Source organism: Monopterus albus, unplaced genomic scaffold (genome assembly GCF_001952655.1).
Source record: "Monopterus albus unplaced genomic scaffold, M_albus_1.0 scaffold29.1, whole genome shotgun sequence".
NCBI lineage: Eukaryota > Metazoa > Chordata > Actinopteri > Synbranchiformes > Synbranchidae > Monopterus > Monopterus albus.
In genome coordinates, this window is record NW_018127909.1 from 4,472,208 (window position 1) to 4,495,924 (window position 23,717).

The window sequence follows — 23,717 nt, forward strand, 5'->3', positions numbered from 1 at the left end:
ATGACAGGCAAAGATCTAAACAGATCTAAACAGAAACAGTTATAGACTTATTGATTCCTATCCAGTTCCATGGCTATTTCTCTGTCATGTTGGGTGAGCACACCGGGAAATTTCAGTTGTAAATTTAGAGGGAACCTTTTCAAACATCAGCATTCATTCCTAAGAAATAAACCACTTTACAGCTCAAATATAAATTGGTGCAATAAGCACAGCTGTGAAATGAAATGGCTTATTTTGTACTGGATTGGAGAGCGTCATATATCAAATAAATTATAGTGACAAAAATGCACTAAATTTTCCATAGTGGTAATGTTGCTGTCATTTCATGTGGGCAGCCAGTGTACAGAGGAATGGACTGATGAGAGTGAAATAGAATTTGTCCCTTCATTTGAGTGAACTTCAACGCAGTCTAACTTCTTTATACCTCCCTGCCTTTATTCATTTATTCTCTTAATCTTTAGTCTTCTTTATCCCTGCGTCCCCCTGAACCTTGGGGACCGCCTATTTAAGCTGTGGACTCTCCTCCATCAGGAGCCCATCTTCAGTGGGCGAATCCTCACGGACTGTCCCACTCATACGGATGCACTGAAGTGCCTACAAATCAGGGTGACCTAACAAGACCATCTCCTCAGAGAAGATGGACGCGGAAAGGGAGGCAGGGTTTGGGTGAAAGAGATAAAGGCTTAAAAAGGATCAAATGGAGGGGGGCTAAGAGTTGGGAGCAGAGAAGCCAAATTACAGTACAAAGACTTAATTTCATTCACTTTATTTTAACCTTCACTCCCCACAATCTGGTTGCAATTCCCCACAATCCAGTACGACTCTTTTCTCCTTCTTAGCATACAATACTTTGTGTTAAGTGTGTGTTTTTTTTTACCTGACATTGACAAGGGCATGTGTGACTTTACTGGCTGCTTCCTTCCACTGGCCTGTGTTGGTTGATACTCTCAAAACTAGAGAATAACAGAAACAAACAAAATCAGATACAAGTATATCCACGTGTCTGTTCATCACTCAGTTTTACAGCTGCAGCCATTTTCACTGACAATTGAAATAATGACTTATTTTCTCAATTAACTTATCATTTGCTCTAGTAAAGGCCAGAAAAAAACATTTCTATCCGATTCCCTGTAAAACAAAAAAACAGTCTTTTATTCTTTATCTTCCACTGTTATTTGAAATTATTTTTTAAACATGGAAAAATCTACACTCACTCTTCTTTTAGTTTTTGGTCTGAAACAACTCCTGAGAAAAATATTTGGCTCTTTAGTTGCTAAATGTTCTACCATGATCACTAGCTAGTTGCTAACTGCTATCTGGAGCTAAACAGTGCGAGTGAAAACTGAGGGAACCATCTAGTGTGTGATACCTGTTTGCCACAAGCAACCTCTTTCATATCTGACACTGTCATCTGACCAATCGTTATGACAAATCTATGCATTACAGATACATTAAATAGCAGTTTTTATATAAGAATACAATAACAGGTTCAGCTCTTGTCAGGTTAAACACTGCAGTGTTCAGTAACATACCCATACAGTTGAGGTTGTCAAAGACCTGGTGCATCCGAACGATTTCATAGTACAGCTCATCATAGCTGTTGGAGGTGGGCAGGAACGTGTCACCGTACGTTATGAACATGTTGAACAGGTTCACTACCTGGATGACAACATACACATTAAGTCTGAATCTACCAGCACATTCACCCTTTATCAGAAAGTCCCAACAGGAGAAAACCAAACCAAAAACTTGAAGTTGTAAAGGGAAATTCAATTCTAACAGCACCAGTTTTGAGGAGTTCTAAATTCAATTCTAACAGCACCAGTTTTGTAAAGTTGGCTGCTCGGCATTTTTCCACCTCCTGTTGTTTCAGGCACACAGCATCTGCTTCACTTCTTACAGTAAGATCATACACATCTTGGTGAAACTGATTTCTGTTGTAGACTGTACTCTATCTGCATGTTTTGTGAGTGTGTGTGAGTTTCTCACCAGTAAGGCCAGATGAAAAATGTTGTGCTTGGCCAGCAGTGTGGTCTCATTTGACAGCAGGAACTTCAGCAGGTTGATGAGAGCTGTGCAGAAGACAGACATTCTCAGTGTGTTGATAGTCATCTACCAACAGAGAGATACGGTAGCAGTCTGCTTTCCTCCGTGTGCATCTTTATTAAGCTAGATAATGGAAAAACAGGAGGGGGGGAACCTCTCAACACCAAATCAAGTCCTTTCATAGCTTTTATTGAGGAAAACAAAACCTGTAAAAACCAAAATGTGCATGCACAAATGGTTTTAACAAGCTCCAACAGAAGCTGGCAGAACAACAAGCTTAAAGAAGATAAACACATCTATTGCTTTTATTTGGCTCAATTTTTCTCTCCAGTCTTATTTCATGGTATGCTATTATCACCGCCAGCAGGAGAGGCTCAGTGTTATTCAGGGAATTAAGGTGATTGTTGGTCTGATTAGAGGAATCTGTATTCTAATGAGAGATAGTGCGATTGAGCCATTACATGCTGAAGTGTTATCCCATTGTGTGGACCAAGCTGAAAACAGGGCCACCAGGATTGATTGTGCTTTCTTGAGCGACTCATTATCCAATCTCAATGATGCAATACATTTTCAAAACAACAGGCCCAAAAACTTCACTAGGGAAACTGGGTTTGTTTGGCAAAAGCAGTGAGCGGTTTGTTGTAGATGACAGCTAATTCTGATGAAAATGAAACATCATCTTTACCTGACCAGAGTTCTCTCCAGGTGTAGTGTAATCTGATTCTGCACTTCTTCTGATAGCACAGGAGTTTGTGAATGATCTGCACACAGCGCCTGCACAGGGAAGGAACACATAAAACCCTGGTGAGGGAGCTGGATGGTGGAGGAGATTATTATAATGCGCATGTAATGTGCTTGTGTCCTCACAGGTATAAATCCATGGGGAAGTCTTTCATCATATGAGTGACAATAAACTCCACCATCAGATCTACAACACAGGGGCAAGGAAGAGAAGAAAAAGAAATTGCATAAATCTTTAACCTCAAATTTTATAATGGCCACAATTATGCATGCGTCATGAGTAGACAGAGAAATAGAAAAATCCATCTTATTTTGCTCCAAGTAGTAAAAGTTAGTGTGTGAATGTAAAACAACAGCAGACAGCTTTGAGCCAGACTCTAAGACAAAACTTTGCCAGCAAACGTGGTGGGAAAAAGTATTTAAAACCACAAAGTAGACCAAAATATCCAGCAAATAAATATGGTATGTAAAATTTATCAATGACAAGCGCACAAAAAAAGTATATGAATACTTTGAGAGTCATTATAATTTGTCAAAAAAGGAAAGCTGGCAGCCCAGTCTGGCATAAAGACAGAAAATCTTCACAATACATATATAAAACTAAGTAGTTTACATTTTGTCCTCTTAAAATTAAAAACATAAGCAAAACAGGAAGATAAAACCACAGCAGTGACTAAACTGGTGAATTTTTCAGTCTTTAGCAACATCTGGTTTGTAGCTGTTGACATGGAAATGACATAGATCGGACTTTATAGCTAATAAGTCAGCTTTCAAAAATGTTGCTGCTGGTTGCTAATGTTCTTTACTGCAAATGTTCCTCGTACCTAGAACGGCGCACACCAGTGGCCGTGAAGGGATATTCTTGTCCACTGCTTTTTTTCTGTGCCTCATGGGCTGAAAAACATACAGGAAAGTGAGCTTGAGTGTTCGTCATTGACCCTGTGAACTGTATTTTGACAAGAGATGTGCAACACAAGGTCCACTTAGTGGGAATTCATCAGAGCTTTCAGCCACATCTTGACGCCTCCATCAGTTGATTTTCCTAAGTTGTCATGGAGATGGTTAAGCTGTTATAGTGTGACCTCATAACAGAGTTCTGTTTTGTTTTTTTTGTTCTAAAGTGCTGCATGATGTGCAGCTCCTTATTTCCACTTATACAGTATTGCTGCCCTCACAGAAAAATCCAGTTCTGCTATTTTGCAATTTTGTATCTGAAAGCTTTAGACATGTACATGAAAGTGGACCTTGTGTTAAGGACATTTAAGAATGAATGCATGTGTGGATACATTCATAACTGTACACAAGAGATAGGCTAGTGTATCAGCACGCTACCAGTGCTGAATGAGATCAGCTTTAAAAGGGCAGTAATTACAGAGCCATAACATTTTCATCAACATTATCTGACTAACTGTGCAATTCTGCAAATATGTTTGTAGATAAAGAAAAGCCAGCATATACCTGCAAATGCTTCTACCAAGACTGACAAATAAGTCGAAATAATGTTGACATAAGCTGACAGGTAGCTGTCACGATGTCCCCAGTGCAGTAAATCCACATCAACTTGTTCTGTCATTCCCTTACTTACTTTAACTTATAACTCACCATTTTGTGGAGGTTGACTCTAAAGTTTATATTGTCATCATGAAGAAAGGCATCAGCATACTGATCCTATCATGCACAGAGAAAGATTGAGAACAAAGGCAAGGTCAGAGGAAGTCAGTGTTTGAGAACATGGATGGATGGTAAAAAGTTGCAGCCTTGTAGCTGCTCCTACCTCGGCTATGCAGGTAAGGATGATTAGGCACAGTCTGGCACTGTTAAGTCGATGCTCATCTGTAAATGCACAAATAGAAAAACTGTTATCAGATGGAAAGTGTGAATGTTGTCATGTATGATCACTGTAGACAGATAAAAGACAACATTTGTCACTGGTGCCTCGAACAACTATTTAGGAGCTCTTCAGGATGGAGATGGAGAACTGACCATAATAAAACTAAGCATTGCAGGAGGCAGCGTGACAGAGAGGCATGAAGGTTTACCTTTAGTGTCCTGCATTACAATGGAGGCATACTTGAGGAAAGTGATGAGAAGGTTGCTCGTTTGCAGGTTGGGATCCAAAGGCAGTTCTGGGTTGCTCATCACTACACAGAAGATGCACAAATAAAACTTCAATCAAACACAATCACCACAGTTAAAATATGTGCCAAATGATTTTTCTGATTATGGAAAAAGAAAACATACATACATGAACTAAACAGACCACTTATTTATGATGAAACAGGCTTTACTTCACACAAGTCTGCAGTCAGTTATTCCATAAATAAGGACATTTCAAAAGTCTAAAAGCAAGTATGAGAGGATACTGCCCCATGGGCAGACAGGGTGCTCATTCAAGCAAAGAACTGAATTATAAAAAAAAAGTAAATGTCTTCATCCCATTACTGTAGCTTGCTGTGCTGTCCAAACACATCCATCCACTTCAAAATTTCTGCTTGCTGCAACATAAAGCTTGTTTCACGGGTAAACGTCTGTCATTTGTGTCCTTCTTTGGCAGATCAGTGTAGGCCCAACGGAAAAGAGGATTTCACAATGTCAAGAAAGTATCCTCATATGCACCATATGATGATACTCGATATCTGTTCCAGACACTCAAACTGTCTAATCTGAGTAGAAGGTCCCCTTAGTACTGAAGCTCCCATGAAGCTTACATGGCAAGCACACCTGCATGTGAAACTTTCATCTGCCTTTGAAGCTGGAAGTTAATATTTCACAAAGGAAAGGCTCTTAAGTTTGACGCCATGGGGGAAAGCTAGCCAGGGATAGAAGCACACACCTTATAACAGTTACAACATGTGTGCATGCTAAATGGCCTGCTTTTGAATGTGCTAGCAACAACATATGCCTACCACAAAACCTGAAGCGACAGCCATGCACTCCAATTTAAAAATTGTGTAATAATCGGATTATTAAACTGTAATAAACCCACATCTGGCCAACTATTTGATGTGCATCAGCAACTCACTTCTCTTAGATGAACTTAAAAACCTAGTGAATATTTGAAAAGGCTTTGGAACAAGTGGCATGCTTTTGTACGTGCATGTGTCTGCTCAAGAGTCACCTTGTTTGGGAAGAAGGTCATCAAAATGCATATAAAAGCTTCAACTGGGGCAAAAAACACAAACCCTTGGTACAAAGTTCCACTGTCCACCCCTTCAGGTGGGGGGCATCAATGTTTTCAAGTTTTATTTTGTTTAAAGGTCAGAAATGGTATAAAGCATTCGTAAACACACTGAACTGATGAGACGGGGTTAATGCTGTTGTCCCTACTAGACTGTGGTGCCATTCATTATAGCTGAATACTGAGGCCAGTGTTTGAGGCTATAAGATGCCATTTCTATAATAATTCAATAATTCTAGCTTTTCTTGAATTCTAGGTGACAGTTTAGACACTGCTGACTAAATAAAAAGGCAAAAGCAGTAAGACTGACTTTCTAACCAATATCAACAAAGTATCTATAAAGAATTACAGCTAAACATATTATTTTCAATAAACCTATTCATCCACTCAGACAGGTCAGACCTTCCCAAATTGTTCAGTGGTCACTGCTTTCTAGCTTCATATCAGCCCCTCCTGTGGTTCCATGCACCGACATGAAGGAAGACATCCCTTTAGAAATATAATGTCACATGTATGTTGTGTGTGTCTACGTCTGTATAGCTCACTGTCTAGGGATGGTGGTGTTGTGCCAAGTGGTGTTGTAGGTGTTGTAGGAGTAGGGGTGGCAGGCGTGGCAGCAATATCGATCTCCGGGTGGCTCTGTTGAAAGACCAAAAAACTCAAGTAAAATATCATTAATAGTGAACGACTGTCCCAAGTGTAATTTACTGGAAAAATGCAGAATGGGCAGCAGATACAAATGAGAAGTGAGAGAAAGAAATAGGATGCGAGCGCAGAGTGGAAGAGGAGTTATTACATTTGCAAATCATTTCCACAAAATAGAACATTAATCATCACTGCTCATTTATCTTAAGCTGAGTAACCGACTACAGCCTTGTAAAAAGCAGCACTGTGGCTGAGCGGCTTCAAAGCTGGAGCCATTCCTGACATAAAGTGCTGCAGCTGCAGTCCTAACAGCATTTGACCCATCCTCACTGCTCAGTTCATTAGCTAGGATGACTCAGACACAGTGTGAATGCCCCTGTAGGGATCAATAAAGTAAAACATGGGACTGAATGAGGGCAAAGATTTCGCATGTAGTGCACCTTTGACGAAATACTTAACAGTGAAAAGTCATGTGCTGACTCTTCTGCTGATATTCAACATCTACAGGTAAATAATGCATTAAACAGTCAGCGCTCCAACCAGCTGAATAATGACAAGAACAGCCAATGTCTGTCTCCCCCTCTATTCTAACCACTGTGGTCAGTTGGCCACCATTCTTACATGTCAAATCACATCACAGATGCCTCATTAGGCAGAAAAGGAAACTAGCTTCAACTGTGCCTGTAACGTTTTGAAAACATCTAAACAGGAGTGGAAAGAGTAATGTATCTTGCCTGTGCTAATACAGTGATGAAGTTGCGGTTCAGGTGCACAGCCTCATAGAGTGCCAGTAGAATCGCCTCATTTGTCCTTGAGAATAAAGAGGAGTTAGTGGTCTGAAAGGGCTTACCCACTTAGGAGGTAAAACCTCCAAATCTTCTCAAAACAACAGACTGGGAAAATAAAAAGCAATTCAGGTTTTGATCCAGTGAAGCTCAAGGAATAAGTCAAAGTGCAGTCTCATGTATTAACAACATCTTCATGCATCAACAGGTCACTTCTTGAATTTTCTGTCATTAACTACTGCACAATGTGTGTCCCTACTAATACATCACATGCCATATTTAAAAATTGATAAGAGATTAAATTAGATATACAAATCAATAGTACCCCTTATTTATGGATACAAATAAGAGGCATTTTTAATATTGTCAACCACGTTTTCCCCAGTCATTTACTGTAAAATGTAAAGAACAAGACCAGGGCAGAAAACAATATGCAAATCTAGAGTGAAAACATTAGGAGAGTTTGAACTGTTACTCAAGAAACTTTCATATTTTCTCTTTTTGCCACGATGATAATCAACATGTTTAAAGTTGTGCCTGAGATTCTGACAGATAAAACACAATTCTGCTAATACTGTATGTAATGTGCTGTATACACACACACACACACACACACACACAACTACCTGTGCTGAGCTCTACTCAGCGATACCATAGTGTTTGGGTACAGCTTGGTTCTTTACACTACTACAGCACAGATGTTTGAACTTTGACTTCCAGTTGGAGCTTTTTGCCATGGCAAAACAGAGAACAGCAGCAGCAACAAAACACTCTCATTCAAAAGTGTAACAAACAAATAAGGGCAAGTGATGGCTGAGAACCTAAATAACTTTACACTTACTGAACAGAGAGTTTCTCATCAGCATCTGCAATAAACATGCTGCCAACCTGTGGGACAGAAGAAGGATCAACTCCAAATACATCTAAACAAAAGAAACAGCGATCAACTGAAGTCATTCCATGGCAAAAAAAGATCCTACCATACTAGTGAGGGTCGAGAAGAAGCCACCCTGGTTCTCCTCCTCTTTGTCTTTGTACTGCCTAAAAGGGAAAAGAAAGGAGGAGAAGACGGGATGGACACAAAGAAGCAAGCAGCAAAAGGGTGAAGAGAATGACCACACAGGCAGGAGAAGCATAGAGAGATGTTTTCACATAAACCCAGCACTTGTAAGCCAACATCTCCATCTACTCCCTGCAATTTGCTGTCTACAGGGCATTGTTTATACACAAAAACAATGAACTGTGTGGGGCTGTCATCCATCACTTTCATGTGTCTGTCTATGCACACAGACAGACAGCAGCTCCTTCACAAACAGCATCTTAATTTCCAAACCTTGCCTCATCCAAAAAACATCACAGGCTGCCAAAGACAACTGTCAGATATAAATAACTAAAAGTATAAAAGGCCTGTTTTTTCACTAGAATAGAAATAGAAAATTTGCGGGAGACATCAAACTAAACCGATGACGCCAGCGGCCTCGGCACACCAAGCTGTGAATCATTAAAAACACATTTAGACCTTACCTGTTATATTCTGTCAAAGCTTGGTGGACAACCATCCCCATTCCCTGGGAAAGAAAATATCCAGTGTTTCAATCAAATCTTTGACAGCCTGCCTGATGTGGAGGCCAATGCCTACACCAGACTGGCTCTTTATTATTCTGCAGGTAAGAAAGCTGGGTAAGTAATGACATACTTACATCTAGGGTTGGCTCGTCGTCCACAATGGAGAGCTTCACAATATATGGGTTCACAGACTAGCAAACAGAAATCAGCAAAAATAGGAGCTGTTAAATATTTGACAGAAATACTGAAGTTGATCCTTCACTGAACTTTAGCCTATGCATCAGCTCAGTGGGCTCATCTCACATACAAGGTTCAGTAACGCGACAGTGTTTTTCATACAGGAAATAGAAAGTGGAATCTTACAGTACATTATACATTTTACTGAAAAAAAAAGCAATGCAAGCTGTTTGTATTGTGGCCCACTTTGCTTTTGTACAGTGAAAGGGTGCACCCAAAAACTCACTTCTCACCCCCTGCCCTGATTGCTTCTCATCATTAGTTCAGCTTTGATTGACACAGCCCAAGTCAAAGTTCTTATGTACAGTATATCCAGTTCAGAAACATCCATATCCAGCTGATGTAGCTGTCCTGCTGATGTTAACATGGGTGAACACTTTTCTCCCCTCAGATTAGACTGATTTTACTCATCTGAGGTTTGCAAACAGGCCACTTCATTTCTCACTCTTGTATTGTTTACTCCTGTTTCCCCTGGGTACAGTTCAATGAGACTATATGCACACACCTCATACTTCCTGTAGTTGACCAGGAGGGCCAGGAGGACCACAGCATCATAACCATGCTGCCCTCTACTGGACACATCTGACAGAATCTGTAGAGGGCAGGTGATCAAATTGAGAGTAAAGACTGTTTAAAAAAACATAACGAATAAAAACTCCAGAATTACAACAGAAATAGTAAAATCCTCTTATCACTTACTTGTAAAATGGCTTCAAATATGCTGTTGATCATGACATATTCCAGTATGGTGTTCTGACTGATATTATCTGTTACCTGTAAACACACATTTCAGTGTGTACAATAAACAGTCCCATCTAATGTATTATACATTATGGTGCTGTTTTGACATTCTGCCTCACCGTAACCAGACACAGCAGCAGTTTGAGACACAAACTCTTAAGACTCTCTGAGCCATCTCCACAAAGAAGACTGTCCAGTCTCTCCATCAGATCCTACAGAAGACATAAAAATAAGAAATTATGGACACTAATCCATGTCAAATTCCCTCTGTGCCTTCATTTTACATTTATTTCACTCATTTCTTCCTCACCCACCTTCATCCTTTGCTCAGCCTTGTCAAACCCCATAAGCACATTGATGATATCAAAGCCAGATGCTGATTTGTTCTTCTGATGGACCCCTCTGAAAAGGGCACACAGAGTCTGGGAACAGAAGCAGAAGAGCACAGCATTTAAGCACAGAAAGACTAAATTCCAGTCACAGACGGGCCTAAATAGTTTGACTACAGTTACAACTGGATTAGCACACTTAAGATGCTTCTGATGAGACTGTAACATTTGTGAAATGTAACCTGCAGTCAAAAATCATGGCAGAAGCTCCTGAGCTATAGTTACCTGTAGGGCATTGACCACTTTGATCTGGTGCTCCTCCCCCAGAGCCTGAATACAGTGGTGGAACAGAGAGTTGATGTTGTCCTGGATTCGCTGAACCTCCTCCCCATCTACACTCTCCAACTTGGACTCCAAGTACTCTAGGTTCACCTTAAAAAGAAGCGGAAGGATAATCGTAAAAAATAACTAAGTGAAAAAACGTGATTTTTTGAATGCAGGAATAGATGGTGGCCATGCATAGGAGTGGATAATGGTGAGAGGACCAAAGTTACTGGGATATCACCAGTTGACAGTTTCACAGTACCTTCCGGTAGTGAAGCTGAGCAGCAGCACAGTTTATGCAAATCATACCAACTGATCATTTTCACAGACCTATGCTGCAGACTAATCTGTGCAGCACTTCATCTGATTTGTACAAATGAGTACTTCCCCGTTTCTCAGCATGTCCTATCTATAGCTACACTTACTGTATATAGTGATGAGGGTGAAAAGGTGTTCATGTCATCTATAAATGTAATATTTAACAGGTTCAACAACACGCATTTTCTATACATGGACTGGGTTCTTAACAGGTTCAACAACGCGCATTTTCTATACATGGACTGGGTTCTCCCATTAATATTAACAGATTTGTGCACATTCTATATACATGTGAATATTATCTCTCATTTAAGGCAAATACAACTGTTTGCCAGCAATTCTTAAAAACTAGGCCACTGATACTTTTCATACGTCTCATTAAGGCTTCCATCACTGCAAGTTCGTACACCCACACAGTCATATTGTTGTTTTCCTGTTTTACATAACATTTCCACTCGAGTATTCATCTCTTTACTGTACCTTCATAAGAAAGAGCTCATCCCAGAAGCGAGGGTTGTTTTTGGCCGGGTCTTCTTTCTATAAAGCGCAAAAGGCATCATGAAACATCACTTAAACATGAATTTGTTTGTCTAAACTTTCGGCACTGACATTGTTCCATTATGATACTCACTGAAAAAATCTCATCATACATCAGCACCACCTTCTCTTTCAAGGGTTTTTTAGAGGATGAAGTCCTCCTCAGCAGCCCTGCCTTCTTCTCCATCTGAGACATAACTAAGTCTGAGGACAAAGACACGTCAGTGTGATAGGTATGTATGTAATGTTTGTCCAATACATCCCACAGATGCTCAATTGGATTGCGATCTGGGGAATTTGGAGGCCAAGGCAACACCATGAACTTGCTGTTGTGCTCTTCAAACCATTCCTAAACCATTTTTGCAGTGTGGCAGGGAGCTTTTTCCTTCTGAAAGAGGCCTCTGCTATTAGAGAATATCACTGCCATGAGGGTGTGTTTTTGATCTATAACAGTGGTTACAATCTTTCCCCCACTTTTTCCCCAGGTAAACAATGCACCTGGCTGCACCTGGCCATCCACGTAATGGAAAAGAAAAAGTGATTCATCACCTGAGGCCACCTTCTTCCATTGCTCCATGGTCCTGTTCTGATGCTCATGAGCTCAGTGTAGGTGCTTTCAGTAATGAAGAGGGGGCACTGACTGATCTGAGGTTACACAGCAAGCTGCAATGTACTGTGTGTTCTGACATCTGTCTATCATAGGCAACATTATGTCTTTCAACAGTTTGTGCTTCAGTAGCTCTTGATCAGATCAGATGGGCTAGCCTTCACTCCCCATGCTCATCAGTAAGCCTTTGGCACTCATGACCCTATCTGTTCACTGACTTGCCTTCCTTGGAACACTTTAGGTAGGTACTGATCACTGCAGACCAGGAACACTTCACAAAACCTGCTGTTATGAAGATGCTCTGAACCAGTCATCATGCCATTACAATTTGTCAAAGGCCCTCACATCCTTACACTTTCCCATTTTTCCTGCTAACACATCAACTTCAAGAGTGTTCACTTGATGCTGAATATACCCCAACTCTTGACAGGTGACCTTGTAAGGAAATAATCAAAGTCACTTCACCTGCCCGTGATTTTAATGTTGTTGTTGATCACTATGTGTTGAATAGTCTCAAAGTACAACTTTGTGTTTATCTTTATGAAGAAATGACAGACTGTACAACAACATGACTCATTAATGCGTTTCTAGTAAACAACAATAAAGGTCTGTGGCACCGATAAATGAGAGACAAGGCTCTGGCGACATACTTCATAACTAAACTGGCCAAGATACCTGCCACCTACTATTAACACAATGTTAACAGTCGGCTGGCCATATAAAAGATTTTAACCAGTGTCATATTTAACAAATTAACGTAAACGTTTAGGAAGGTTAGTCGATTAACCACTTATAAGTAACGTTTGAATAATTTACGTATCGCGTTAGCAAAGTAGCCAAATAGATATCTGCTTAGCTAACTAGTTATCATTCCTGATATTTGCTAAAATTGATGGCATATGATAAAACCAATAGTGAGGAGGGGCTACTAGCTAGCTGATTACCCAATATTAGCTAGCTCGTTAGCTAGAATTGGCTAACTGAATAATCGTTACCCAGCTGAGTTTAACAGGTTAACGACAAACAGCAATGTCTTCACATTAACAAGGAGGTATTGTAGTCCAGTCGACACACGATGAGCGCCTAAGTTTATTGACAATTAGCGTTGCTACCAAACAAAAATACCAAAAGATTCAGTCTTCACAGCTAAAGCTAACGCTACCTCGGTAATACCTGTCAGACAAGGATGTTAAAATTTAGTGTTAGCTACCTAATGCCTGGTTGCCAGTATTAACAACATTACTGTGCTCCTTTATCAGATAGGTGGTAGTTTAGTTAGGAATGTAGTTTATCTTCTTACCTCAATTAAAGTGTTAAAATCTGTGTCGTAAATGCGGTTCATGAATCCTTGTTGTGACAGCACTAGTCTCTGCTAGCATAGCATACTACTGTGTACAGCCCTCTGTTGGTCTTCTGGGTCTTAGCACCCAGCAAATAATTAACTGGTCCATTATGACGCTCGCTGCATTTATTGCGCTGAATCGCCTTCGTGTCCAGTACTGTAAAATGAATGAGAATAACCGTAGGCTAATAAATAAGATCTCATTTAAAATATGACACCAGCCCCCACAAACACATACATACAAAATAGATCATTAAACTGATAAACAAATCATAAAAATATTTTTTCATTACTTAGGAGGAAAGAACAGAGTAGTGGCTGCTAATGTAGACTGCTACTGTAGTCATTAACAGGTGTTTATACAGAACATTTTAAGACAAAAAACAAGCAAGCCATGCAAGCACATATCTGTTTTTTCAGAGATAACACAGGAAAAATATTGAACCCGTAAACATCATCAAATTTGTCTTTTTCATGCGTTACAATGCTGAAGATAGAAATTTGCAAACAAGTCATAGGAGATACATACAGTATCTACTTTATATTACATTTATATTGTGTGGTATTCATGCAGACGGCAAAGCAAGAATTTCATTGTACAGGGAAACACGTTTCCTCACTGTGCATATGACAATAAACAATTGACTTGACTTGACAGAGCAGAAACAATAATCCTCACATTAAGGTAGGCCTCATCCATTATTCCACTGACAGGCTGAACATTATCAAGTCCATCTGTATTTCATCCATGTTACATACTTTATGTATCTCAGTGAAGATACAGGCCGTAAGTGACTGTATCATCTGTGTCATCAGTGAAAAGTCTTTTGAAAAGCATTTGAAGGAGATTGTTTGGCTGTTATCTAGAATAGCCTGCAGATGTTTGACAGTGGCAGCCCTTAAAGAGCAAAGAGAATGTTTTCAGTACCAATTAATGCTGCCAATTAAAGGCTGATTCCAACAGAGGAGAATTTAGGCTTGAAATAAATTATAGCAATAAACCATCTGTGTGATATCAAGGAGAGAGCACATCTGCTTGTTTAACTGTTGGAATGTACCCCAGTCAAGACGGAATCAGCGGGGCATAACTGGGTGTCGAAAATGTTGTAAAGACATGAATTATGGAGGGACTGCATACACCTGTGGCCACTTGTTACTGATTTGAAACACACAGGAGCAGAAGGTAAATGAGCTGCTCACCTCAGTTAGATGCAAAAGATATAACTACTTTTTCACATTTGTATAAATTTGTGAATGAGAAAGAATCAAACCCATTTCTCCGCACTTACTGCCTGATGGTTTTGACTTCAATTTAAAGCAACTGTTGCAACAATTGCTTCCATGTTTTGACCTTATGAGTTCCTTGGTAAATTAACTTTACCATCAAGACTGCAATATTTCTGGTAAAGACTACATGGAGTACTTCAATTTCCAGGTTAAATGAGACAAGCTCTGCTTTTACTGTGTCATTAGACAGAGAGGGAGATGAGGCAAGAGAGAGGAGGAAAATCAGAGTATAATGAGAAGGGAGTAAAAGAGAAGACTAGCAGTTGTATAGTGTGAAAGAACATTAACTGACACACACGAGAAGGCAGGTAGACAAAGTTAGACATCGGTACACACAAACACACTTTTCTTCAGGTGGAAATTTGGCTAATGAATAGCTTGAAACTTTGTAAAGTCATTGACATTTTATTTTGTGATGAAACAAACAGGTCAGGTTTAAGGGGTGAGAAAAGTACGACGCTAATGTGAAGATATCAAAGTCAGAGCGGCTTGATAAGTATCTTTTTGTCAGTAATTGATTTTTACTAAATGTTGATGCAAAACGAGAACTGGCTTACAACCTTTTGTGCCAGTGCACATACAGTATGATAAACATGGGTGAAAGAAGTGATATGATCTTTTACTTAAATCTAAGTAGCATCAGTTAAAGATACTCAAATTTCAGGCACTGCATTCAAGATGCTACTAAAGCACAGATTTATTAACAGGGAAACTTAAAGCATCAAAAGTAAAAGCACTCAATATGCTAACTGACTGCATTCAATTGTCTGTTTTTACTGTTCTATTATTACTACTGAATTAGGTGTAGTAGGTCAAGGTGGAGCTCAGTTGAGGTGTTTTATATGTGGCTATCAGAACAGAGGACCTTGGAAGGATCCATCCTCAGAATCCTTTGCTCACAACACTGCAAGTGTTGCCAGACCTTTTGCTTTGCAGTTTGTTTTTCCTGTGTTTCTGCACCTTGACACTGGGTGAAGTTGCGGCAGTAACTTCTGCTGTATGAGGATTCATCCTCGCTAAGTTAAAGCCAGCTTCCCCAAACACACATGAAACTCGGGGTGCTGGTTGGGACAATAACTCATATCACACATTCCCTTAATGTTCCTTAATGATGGAGCTTGATGTCCCCTACACTTTGACATAGACAGGACATCTGTTTCTCAGAGAATGGAATGCACTGGATTTATTTGGACTGTCATCTGGACAAAGCATTACGTTCATCAGCTCACCAACAGTACATAAGCCAGTGAGGACCGGTCTATGACCTGGTCCTGCTGCTTGTCTATTCTGCCTGTCATTTATCATTCTAGCTTTCTGTCCCAGGACTGATGTAGATCTGGATCGACAGGTGAATGCAATTAACAACCCAGTTGGATGCAGTACCAGCAGGCCTCAGTGCCAGAGAAGATTTTGAGGAGCGCCGGGATACCCAGCGGCATAGCTGGAAGCCTGTCTGATAGCTCAGCTTCACTGACAGGTTACAACAGCCAAACTGCAGAGAGATGTGACTACACAGAGACGAGGCTTATTTCAAGGTGAGAAGAAGAGTGATGTGCTGTGTGGAAATAGAATAAAGAAAGAGAAAATGAGCAGTAAATCATCTAAAGCTTTACTTTTTATGTTTCCTGCTCTAATCACAGCTTGAAGATTAATTTAGTCATCACACAGGAGTACTTCTCAACTTGTGAAAACAGGCTGTGGTAGTCACTCATGTATGTACACAACTTTTTGAAGGCAAAATTATTATTCAGACAGAGTAGACATGCTGTGTGTTTCACATGCTTCTCAGCAAAGCTATATTCTGCATCCTCCTATAATGAAGACATTTTTAATAGTTACAGCATAGGTCTGCACGTTTCAAGCCTGTCTTAGTCTTAAAACTGTATTTAGAGGCACACATTTATACCTTATGCCATGATAATTAATAAAGTAATCAGTTCTTAAAGTACTTTCAAAGTGACTGGGAACCAATCTACAGTGCCCACTCCAGTGGTGTAGTGGAGTCGCTAAACCTCAAGTCTGAGTCACCAAAAAACAGTGCGAGTTGAATCTGAGTCAAGTCTGAGGCATCAAGGTCTAAACAACTGACACAGCTCTCCCCATTTTAAACGGAGTTCACTTACTGTGTGACACAATAGCCAAACAGATGCACTCATAAGCACACACACTACTTAGAAGTGAATAGTGGGAATGTTTGTCAGCATCTTATGCCAAATTATTATGGCCGATTACAAATAAATAAAGGCTGTGTGCTTATCTCCAACTTTTGAGTCCTAATGCAGTCAATGTCGAAGTTAAGTCACGAGTCCTGAAAATCACTACTGGAGTCTAACTCCAGTCCAGCTCCTGGACTCGAGTACAACACTGCCTCATTCTGTGCAAAAATATATTCCAAAGTGTGGCTGAAGTTGGACTTCAGTAGTCTGAGTTAGGCAAATCAGGTCAGTCTTTTTGTTCCTCTGACTCATATCAGCACAGAAACACCACCTGGGGAAGCAAAACCAGGGGATTTGGAATAGTACCCACTTTATTTGTGTAACTTGGGCTGAGTTGCTATAATAATGAAAACCACCAACTACACGGAAGCTTTTAAAGTGAAAATGTATCTTTTTATTGGTACCATACATTAATTATCAAGGGCAGAAACTAACCAAATCAAAAAAATATATATATCAAACAATGATTTCTCCTACAGGTCTGGAACAGGTACAAGTCACCATCTGAACTCAATCATAACTGCTGCCTGAATCAACTGTAACAAAATGAGAATGTACAAAACAATAACACAGCTCCAGCTGTTTTAATCAGATTTTACAGACTCAGCAACATGTCGACAAAACTCAAGTGTTAAGCTGGTTTCGGAAGATGTTTATGATTGATGGTATCACTGTTGGTTATAAAGGAGACGACACAAATCAACAATTTTAAAAAAAGCCAGTGAATAAACATGAGAATCATCAAAATCAACACATTCATTTGACATCAATTTGATAGTTGCAGTACACAGAACTGTGATCAATGTTAAGTGACACTTGATTCCTGTATAGATGAAATGCATGAATAAACTTCTGCCAAAATAAATTACAAAAAAAAACAAAAAATCATCTCTCCGTGGTGCCATTGTACCCCTGGGGATTTGTAATTTAATTTACACAAGTTTTAAAAAAGAGAGGAGGAAAGAGCAGGTGGGAAGAAACAGGGGACAAGCTTATGAGTGTTTTTTCTCCTTTTTCCTATTTTTGTTTCTTTACATTAGATCAGGATGGCTTTAGGTAAATCCAAGTAAGAATACATTTTATTACAGTCAGACAGAACTTTGCTACTACCTTAAATATACAAGCACAAATACACAAAAATCAAATCTCCAAAAAAGGAACCAAAAGACGAAATAAAAACATCCACACTAAATTATTTCTCTTTTATAAACATAAAAGATAAAATCAATATATTTTAGAGGGGGAAGGGATAAAAGTCCTGTGTTGCTCCTTGGTCTGTAGCTTTTCAGTATTGGTAGAAAATAAAAAAGTAACAATTGAAATGAAGGCGTTTAATACAAATTAAAAAACATTCTAGGGAAATATATACTGTATAAAAACTCTTAAAATGTGTAACTGTGTGTGTGTGTTGTAAATGCTCTCTGTATGAAAGACTGCATTCATTGTAGTCTAATCAGAGATCACTTGGGCGCTAGGAGACCCAAAAATCCTTCAATTATTATGTTTATTTGTGTGTGTGTGTGTGTATGTGTGTGTGTGTGTGTAAGTGCGTCTATGTGATGACAGCTCTCCTACTAGTGTGAGACTTTCAATGGTTTTATAGACTGATTCTAAATTCTGGTCTGTCTGCTTTAGCAAAACCACAAATATGCTCCGACAGTCTCTTTTCTCTGTTCGCAAACTTCACTCGCACACACGCACTCGTGCACACATACACTCTAATAACAAACACCAGGAGTGACTTTCGCAGCAGCTGGAGCAGACCACAATTGAGAACCATGTTCAGAGGACGGATGCACAAGTCGTTCCTAAGCAACTTGCCACCGTTGTGAAGCCCTGCTGCCACCGCCCCCTCCACCCCACCCCTTCCTACATGTGAAGTTCTGTATGGATGGTTTAGTGCGCACAGTTCCCTACTGGATTAAATTTCTGTGCCTGCTTTGTCACACCTACCCAGGCACGGTCCAAACTGAAAATACTAAGAGCAGATGTGACATTTTGTATATGAGATGAGGAAACAGGAACAGAGGCAGGACACACTGGCTAATATTGAAAGCTTGTCAAACTTCCTCTGACTCAGGGAAACTGTCCAAGAGGACAGACTGAGCTCCTTGGGCTACCTGTGTGTGTTTAGTCTGAGCTCTACAGCCATGTCTGGGTGGAGTGTTGCTGTTGCACTCATGGGGTGGGGTAGGGTGGCTGATGAGTGACACAGAGGGGTTTGTATTGAGGTTGTGGGGCTCTGAGCTCTACTGCGATGCCTGTGAGGTTGGGTTGTCACTCTTGCTCTCCTGGCTGGAGGGTGCCTTGTTGTTCCAGGGCGAGTTAGACCCCAGTGCTGGAGAGTTGTTGAAGCTGTCTTCGTCATCAATGCCATTGGCTGCATCAAACTGCGTGTTCTCCAGCCGTGTGATCAGACGCTCGTCCTCATCACCGAACTCCCCGCCCATCAGTGTGGGCTCTCCCACCACCATCACATCCTGCAGAGACACAAAATATTAGTGATGAGGTATGGGTCAATTGATCTCGTCTTGTGTACACTGTAAAAAAAAGTCTAACTTTGCCTTAAACCTCCAGGGTTACTGTCATAAGCCCATCACCACCATGAAGCCCATTGACACAGTCATATTTCCGTGTTTCTGCTGATGATTAAATAATAGTTCACGTTAGTATACTCACTAAAATACTCAGTTGTATGGTTTAATGAAACTAAACAATCTTCCACCTTGTTTCGTCCTCTTCCATAGATCCTCTGTCCCAAACTAGCCCAGACATGATGAGGTCTTGTTACTAGACATGTACACACCTGTGGGGCATTTGGGCCTTGGCAGTGCTACTTTAGGTATATTTTACTCTGTGCTGGACTATAACCCTCATTTCCACTGGATGCCGCTGCACTGTGCCTGACATGGTTTTGATTTGTCCTCTGCAAACCAGAGAGCTGAATGAGGGACAGATCAGAGATGCAACACAGTTGGACCCAATGCAAATTAGAGCCAAGTCTCTTGATTCTATTTATTCTTCCAAACAACACAGAAATGATGTTTTTATTAGTGCTATTATAAACAACTTTGATAAAGATTTGGTTCAGACTTGTGGCTATGGCTCCATCATAACATAATACAACAGGCCTCATTTTCTCTATATTACGCCAACAAACCATGTTATACCATGTTTGGGCCTCAGACTAATTTTGAATTTGATTGTAAAAGTTACCTTTCAGAAAAGACTGGGGTTAAGAGTGTAGTCAAATGGGGGTGAAGAACAAAGTTTTTAAAAGTTTTGCATATGTTCTTTTTTAGCTTTCACACAAAAATTTGTAGTTTCTGGTAAAGATGCATTGATCGATCAGCTGGAGATTGGAACTGGCCAGTTTTCAGTTTGACTGGCCATGACCAGCAACCCTTCGATCAGTCTGAAATATCCAATTCTTTGCTGAACAGATGGTTCGCGTCACACACACAGTGGCACACAGATGATAACATCACAGCCACACACAAACCCGCATTCACAATGTCATCAGTGTGGAAGTTCTTCACTGTGAGTGAAGATGACACAAAGTTTGCAATTTGTAATACATGTATGGTCAAAATAAGTCATGGAGGAACAACCACAAAAACATTTGGAGGACTGCATATGCCATCACCTTTATGTGGCCAAGTATGTTACACACAAGGAATTTGTTTCCAGTACAGAACCGAGGCAGCCATTTGCGACGCCAACTAACACCAATGGCTCTAACCATCGGAGACAACTTGGGGGTTCAGTGTCTTGCCCAAGGACACTTCAATGTGTGGACTGCAGGCACTGAGATTCAAACTTCTGACCCTCCGGTTGGGAGACAACTACTCTACCCACTGAACCACAGTCACCACCTAGCATCTTGCATGCACCTTGCACAAGGTTCAAACATGTGTGTATACCAGGAGCTTGGTGTACAAAAATCACTACAGAGGAGCCTATAGAAACACCTAAGAGAAGGGAAAACTACAGTCCAAAGCTTTATTACTGGCTATATGTACAGTGTATCCAACTCACGGTAAAACACAGCAAATAAAAACTACACAAACTTTAAGAAGAACTGGATGTTCAGTAGGACTGATTTAATGGACATTCTGCTGTTTCTATTACCTGTTGCACCTGTTTACATTTGGAAAGGCATGAATATTGCACTATTTTTAGTTGGTTTGTTTAAAAAAAAAGTTTGTAAAGGCTTGTTTTGACCTGGAGCACTTTTTTAATTTTGAGATTTGTTTGAGTAAGAAAAAGAGGGTTTTTGTTTTTTTTTTTGTTTTGTTTTTTTAAAGTTTAATTTTTATTACAATTACATTTTTCATTAAAGAAATGTATGTGTATACCGATTGCTAGCTTCTGTTAAATACAATATATCCAGTGAAACTGAAATTTTCCTGAGGGGCATACATGTTACTGGCACCTCATGTACACAGCCCTACATGACATACTGTGCCATCAAGTACTAAAACAACAACTCTGGTGGAGAACTGCGCTTTGAGTGCATCACAGTTTCAGCCCAGCATAAGAGGTCAACTCTGTTGTAACATGAAATGTATTTGTTGAAGTGTAATAGCAGATTAATGACACTAGATGGCACTGATGTACTCACTGGAACTTGGCTGGACAGAGGGAAGCCGCTGCCAGGGCTCTTCTTTTTGTTGTTGTTGTTATTATTGGTTCCTCCTCCTCCGCTGATGGTGCTGCCGCCTGACATTTTACGCTTCCGCCGCTTGTTAGGGGCCTGTCTCGATGGCTCAGCTACAGAAAGTTACAAATGCATTTGTGTGTTTAAGTGGTTGGTTATGTGTGTGCCTACTGCTGTGCATGTTGATGACCTACCTGGCGGTGCCACCATCCTCTGCCATTTCTGGAAGAGGCAGGTCTTGAGACAGTCTCTGGGACTGAGGCTATAAGTCTTATGTCTGGACATCAGCTCCTGCATGGGCTCCAGAATCACACACAGCTAGAGGAGGGAACAGAGACAAACAACAGGTTAGCAGCTGCACATTGTTTAACATCATTAGACATTGACAGAGCACCATGAATATCAGCTAGTGTTCCGCACACACGACAGCACTGGTGGACATAAACTTCTCAGATTATAACAAGTCAATTAAAAATGTGGAACAAACTAACACGATTCAGTGTTTTGATGAGAAGCGACATTACATGGACTCCCGTCTCCACCACAGAGACATCTGTAGAAGTTTATGTTCCTATCAGCCCATTTCCATGGACCTGAGGTGCTGATGCTCCTTGCATTAGAACCATGTAGGACTCCAGATGCAGAGAGGCAGGCAGCATTTCTGGACTGCTAGTATCTAGTGAGCACTGAGGTCTGTGTTACCATACTACCAGAATATTTAAAAACATTGTTGTACAAGAGATGCAGGGTTGTTTTCTGGCTGCATCAGCCTTCAAAATTTCACAGTGTGAGACACCATGTCAGAATCACATTCTGAGCAGCAGCTTCTGCAGCCAGATTCTGAAGAGCAAGCATATATACCTAACAAGCTGTATATGTATGATTATGAGATATAAGGCATGTGCCACTATTGGTCCAAAACTTGCTATTCAATTTAAATAAATAAAAAGGGTCCATAATTTGGATGCAGCCGTCCCTGGTAGGCTAGTGGTTGAGGCGCAGCGCTCTCGCTACTGCCACCCGGGTTCGAATCATGGTTGCGTCAGGAAGGGCATCCGGGGTAAAACACATGACAAATGTCAACATGAAAGTCGTCAGTGTGACGATTCGCTGTGGCGACCCCTAAACGGGAAAAGCCAAAAGTGACTTTCTTTCATAATTTGGATGCACTTTGGGCTGATAACATTTATAAAGCAAACCAACTTGCACAGACTTGACATGTACTCAAAATAGATAATCAGTCCCAGTGAACAACTCATTTTATGAGCTTTTGAAACCAGAAACTGTTTTGAAGACATACCTCTGATCTCCAACTAAAGCATATTTATCAGTCTTAAGACCTACATATGCTTGGATAGCGTAGATGCCTGTGTACATATTCAACTTCACCAAACTGACAAGTCTGTAATAAACATGTTAATTACATCGAGTGCTGTAAGCATAACATATTTTTGTAGGCCAATCCAGGTGTTAGCATCACCCTGGTTCCCCTGACAAAACCTGTCTGTGGGTTGCACAAAGAGCACAGCAGCCTGTGTTCTCTTTCCTTCACAGAGAACTTGAAGTAGCAGTTAAAAATAAATGCTTTAAGTCTGTAGTAAAACCGAAAAGTAGCTAGCTAGCTACTTCACAAGACTATGAAAGTCAATATGCTAACAGTAGCTGTATCATTCATCCATCCATCCATTCATCCATCTTCATCCGCTTCATTTGAGACCCGGTCGCGGGGGCAGTAGCCCGAGCAGAGCCTCCCAGACTTCCCTCTCCCCACACACCTCCTCTAGCTCCTCAGGAGGAACCCCAAGGCCTTCCCAGGCCAGCCGGGAGACATAGTCTCTCCAACGTGTCCTGGGTCTGCCCCGAGGCCTTCTCCCGGCGGGACATGCCCAGAATACCTCCCGCCAAGCGTGGAGGGCCAGCGGCTTTATTCTGAGCTTCTCACGGGTGACTGAGCTCCTCACCCTATCCCTAAAGGTGTACCCAGCCACTCCCTGGAGGAAACTCATTTCTGCCGCTTGTATCCGCAATCTCATTTTTTCGATCATGATCCAGAGTTCATGGCCATAGGTGAGGTATGAACGTAGATCGACTAGTAAATTGAGAGCTTCGTCTTACGACTCAGCTCCTTCTTCACCACAACGAACTGGTACAGAGACAG

The 23,717-nt window shown here is 40.6% G+C and overlaps 2 protein-coding genes across 2 annotated transcripts in view; both read right to left on the minus strand.

Annotated features, from left to right (window-relative positions):
* The window catches only part of armh3 (armadillo like helical domain containing 3), a 22,189-nt gene extending 8,683 nt beyond the window's left edge, over nucleotides 1-13,506 (minus strand). The window contains exons 1-23 of the mRNA XM_020596206.1: nucleotides 13,355-13,506; nucleotides 11,542-11,651; nucleotides 11,391-11,447; nucleotides 10,554-10,700; nucleotides 10,254-10,361; nucleotides 10,059-10,151; nucleotides 9,898-9,972; nucleotides 9,704-9,790; nucleotides 9,096-9,152; nucleotides 8,920-8,963; nucleotides 8,376-8,436; nucleotides 8,237-8,283; nucleotides 7,345-7,420; nucleotides 6,511-6,604; nucleotides 4,827-4,928; nucleotides 4,562-4,620; nucleotides 4,390-4,455; nucleotides 3,612-3,681; nucleotides 2,914-2,974; nucleotides 2,732-2,820; nucleotides 1,990-2,072; nucleotides 1,533-1,659; nucleotides 878-953 (exon numbers count right to left, since the gene is read on the minus strand). Of these exons, the coding sequence (XP_020451862.1) occupies nucleotides 878-953; nucleotides 1,533-1,659; nucleotides 1,990-2,072; nucleotides 2,732-2,820; nucleotides 2,914-2,974; nucleotides 3,612-3,681; nucleotides 4,390-4,455; nucleotides 4,562-4,620; nucleotides 4,827-4,928; nucleotides 6,511-6,604; nucleotides 7,345-7,420; nucleotides 8,237-8,283; nucleotides 8,376-8,436; nucleotides 8,920-8,963; nucleotides 9,096-9,152; nucleotides 9,704-9,790; nucleotides 9,898-9,972; nucleotides 10,059-10,151; nucleotides 10,254-10,361; nucleotides 10,554-10,700; nucleotides 11,391-11,447; nucleotides 11,542-11,643 (1,781 nt within the window). The 5' untranslated portion in view covers nucleotides 11,644-11,651; nucleotides 13,355-13,506. The remainder of the gene's footprint in view (nucleotides 1-877; nucleotides 954-1,532; nucleotides 1,660-1,989; nucleotides 2,073-2,731; nucleotides 2,821-2,913; nucleotides 2,975-3,611; nucleotides 3,682-4,389; nucleotides 4,456-4,561; nucleotides 4,621-4,826; nucleotides 4,929-6,510; nucleotides 6,605-7,344; nucleotides 7,421-8,236; nucleotides 8,284-8,375; nucleotides 8,437-8,919; nucleotides 8,964-9,095; nucleotides 9,153-9,703; nucleotides 9,791-9,897; nucleotides 9,973-10,058; nucleotides 10,152-10,253; nucleotides 10,362-10,553; nucleotides 10,701-11,390; nucleotides 11,448-11,541; nucleotides 11,652-13,354) is intronic.
* A 4,908-nt stretch (nucleotides 13,507-18,414) lies between these two features.
* Nucleotides 18,415-23,717, minus strand: part of ldb1b (LIM-domain binding 1b) — a 14,573-nt gene continuing 9,270 nt past the window's right edge. Inside the window, exons 9-11 of the mRNA XM_020596002.1 lie at nucleotides 21,754-21,877; nucleotides 21,524-21,672; nucleotides 18,415-19,379 (exon numbers count right to left, since the gene is read on the minus strand). Coding sequence (XP_020451658.1) covers nucleotides 19,149-19,379; nucleotides 21,524-21,672; nucleotides 21,754-21,877 — 504 coding nt within the window. The 3' untranslated portion in view covers nucleotides 18,415-19,148. The remainder of the gene's footprint in view (nucleotides 19,380-21,523; nucleotides 21,673-21,753; nucleotides 21,878-23,717) is intronic.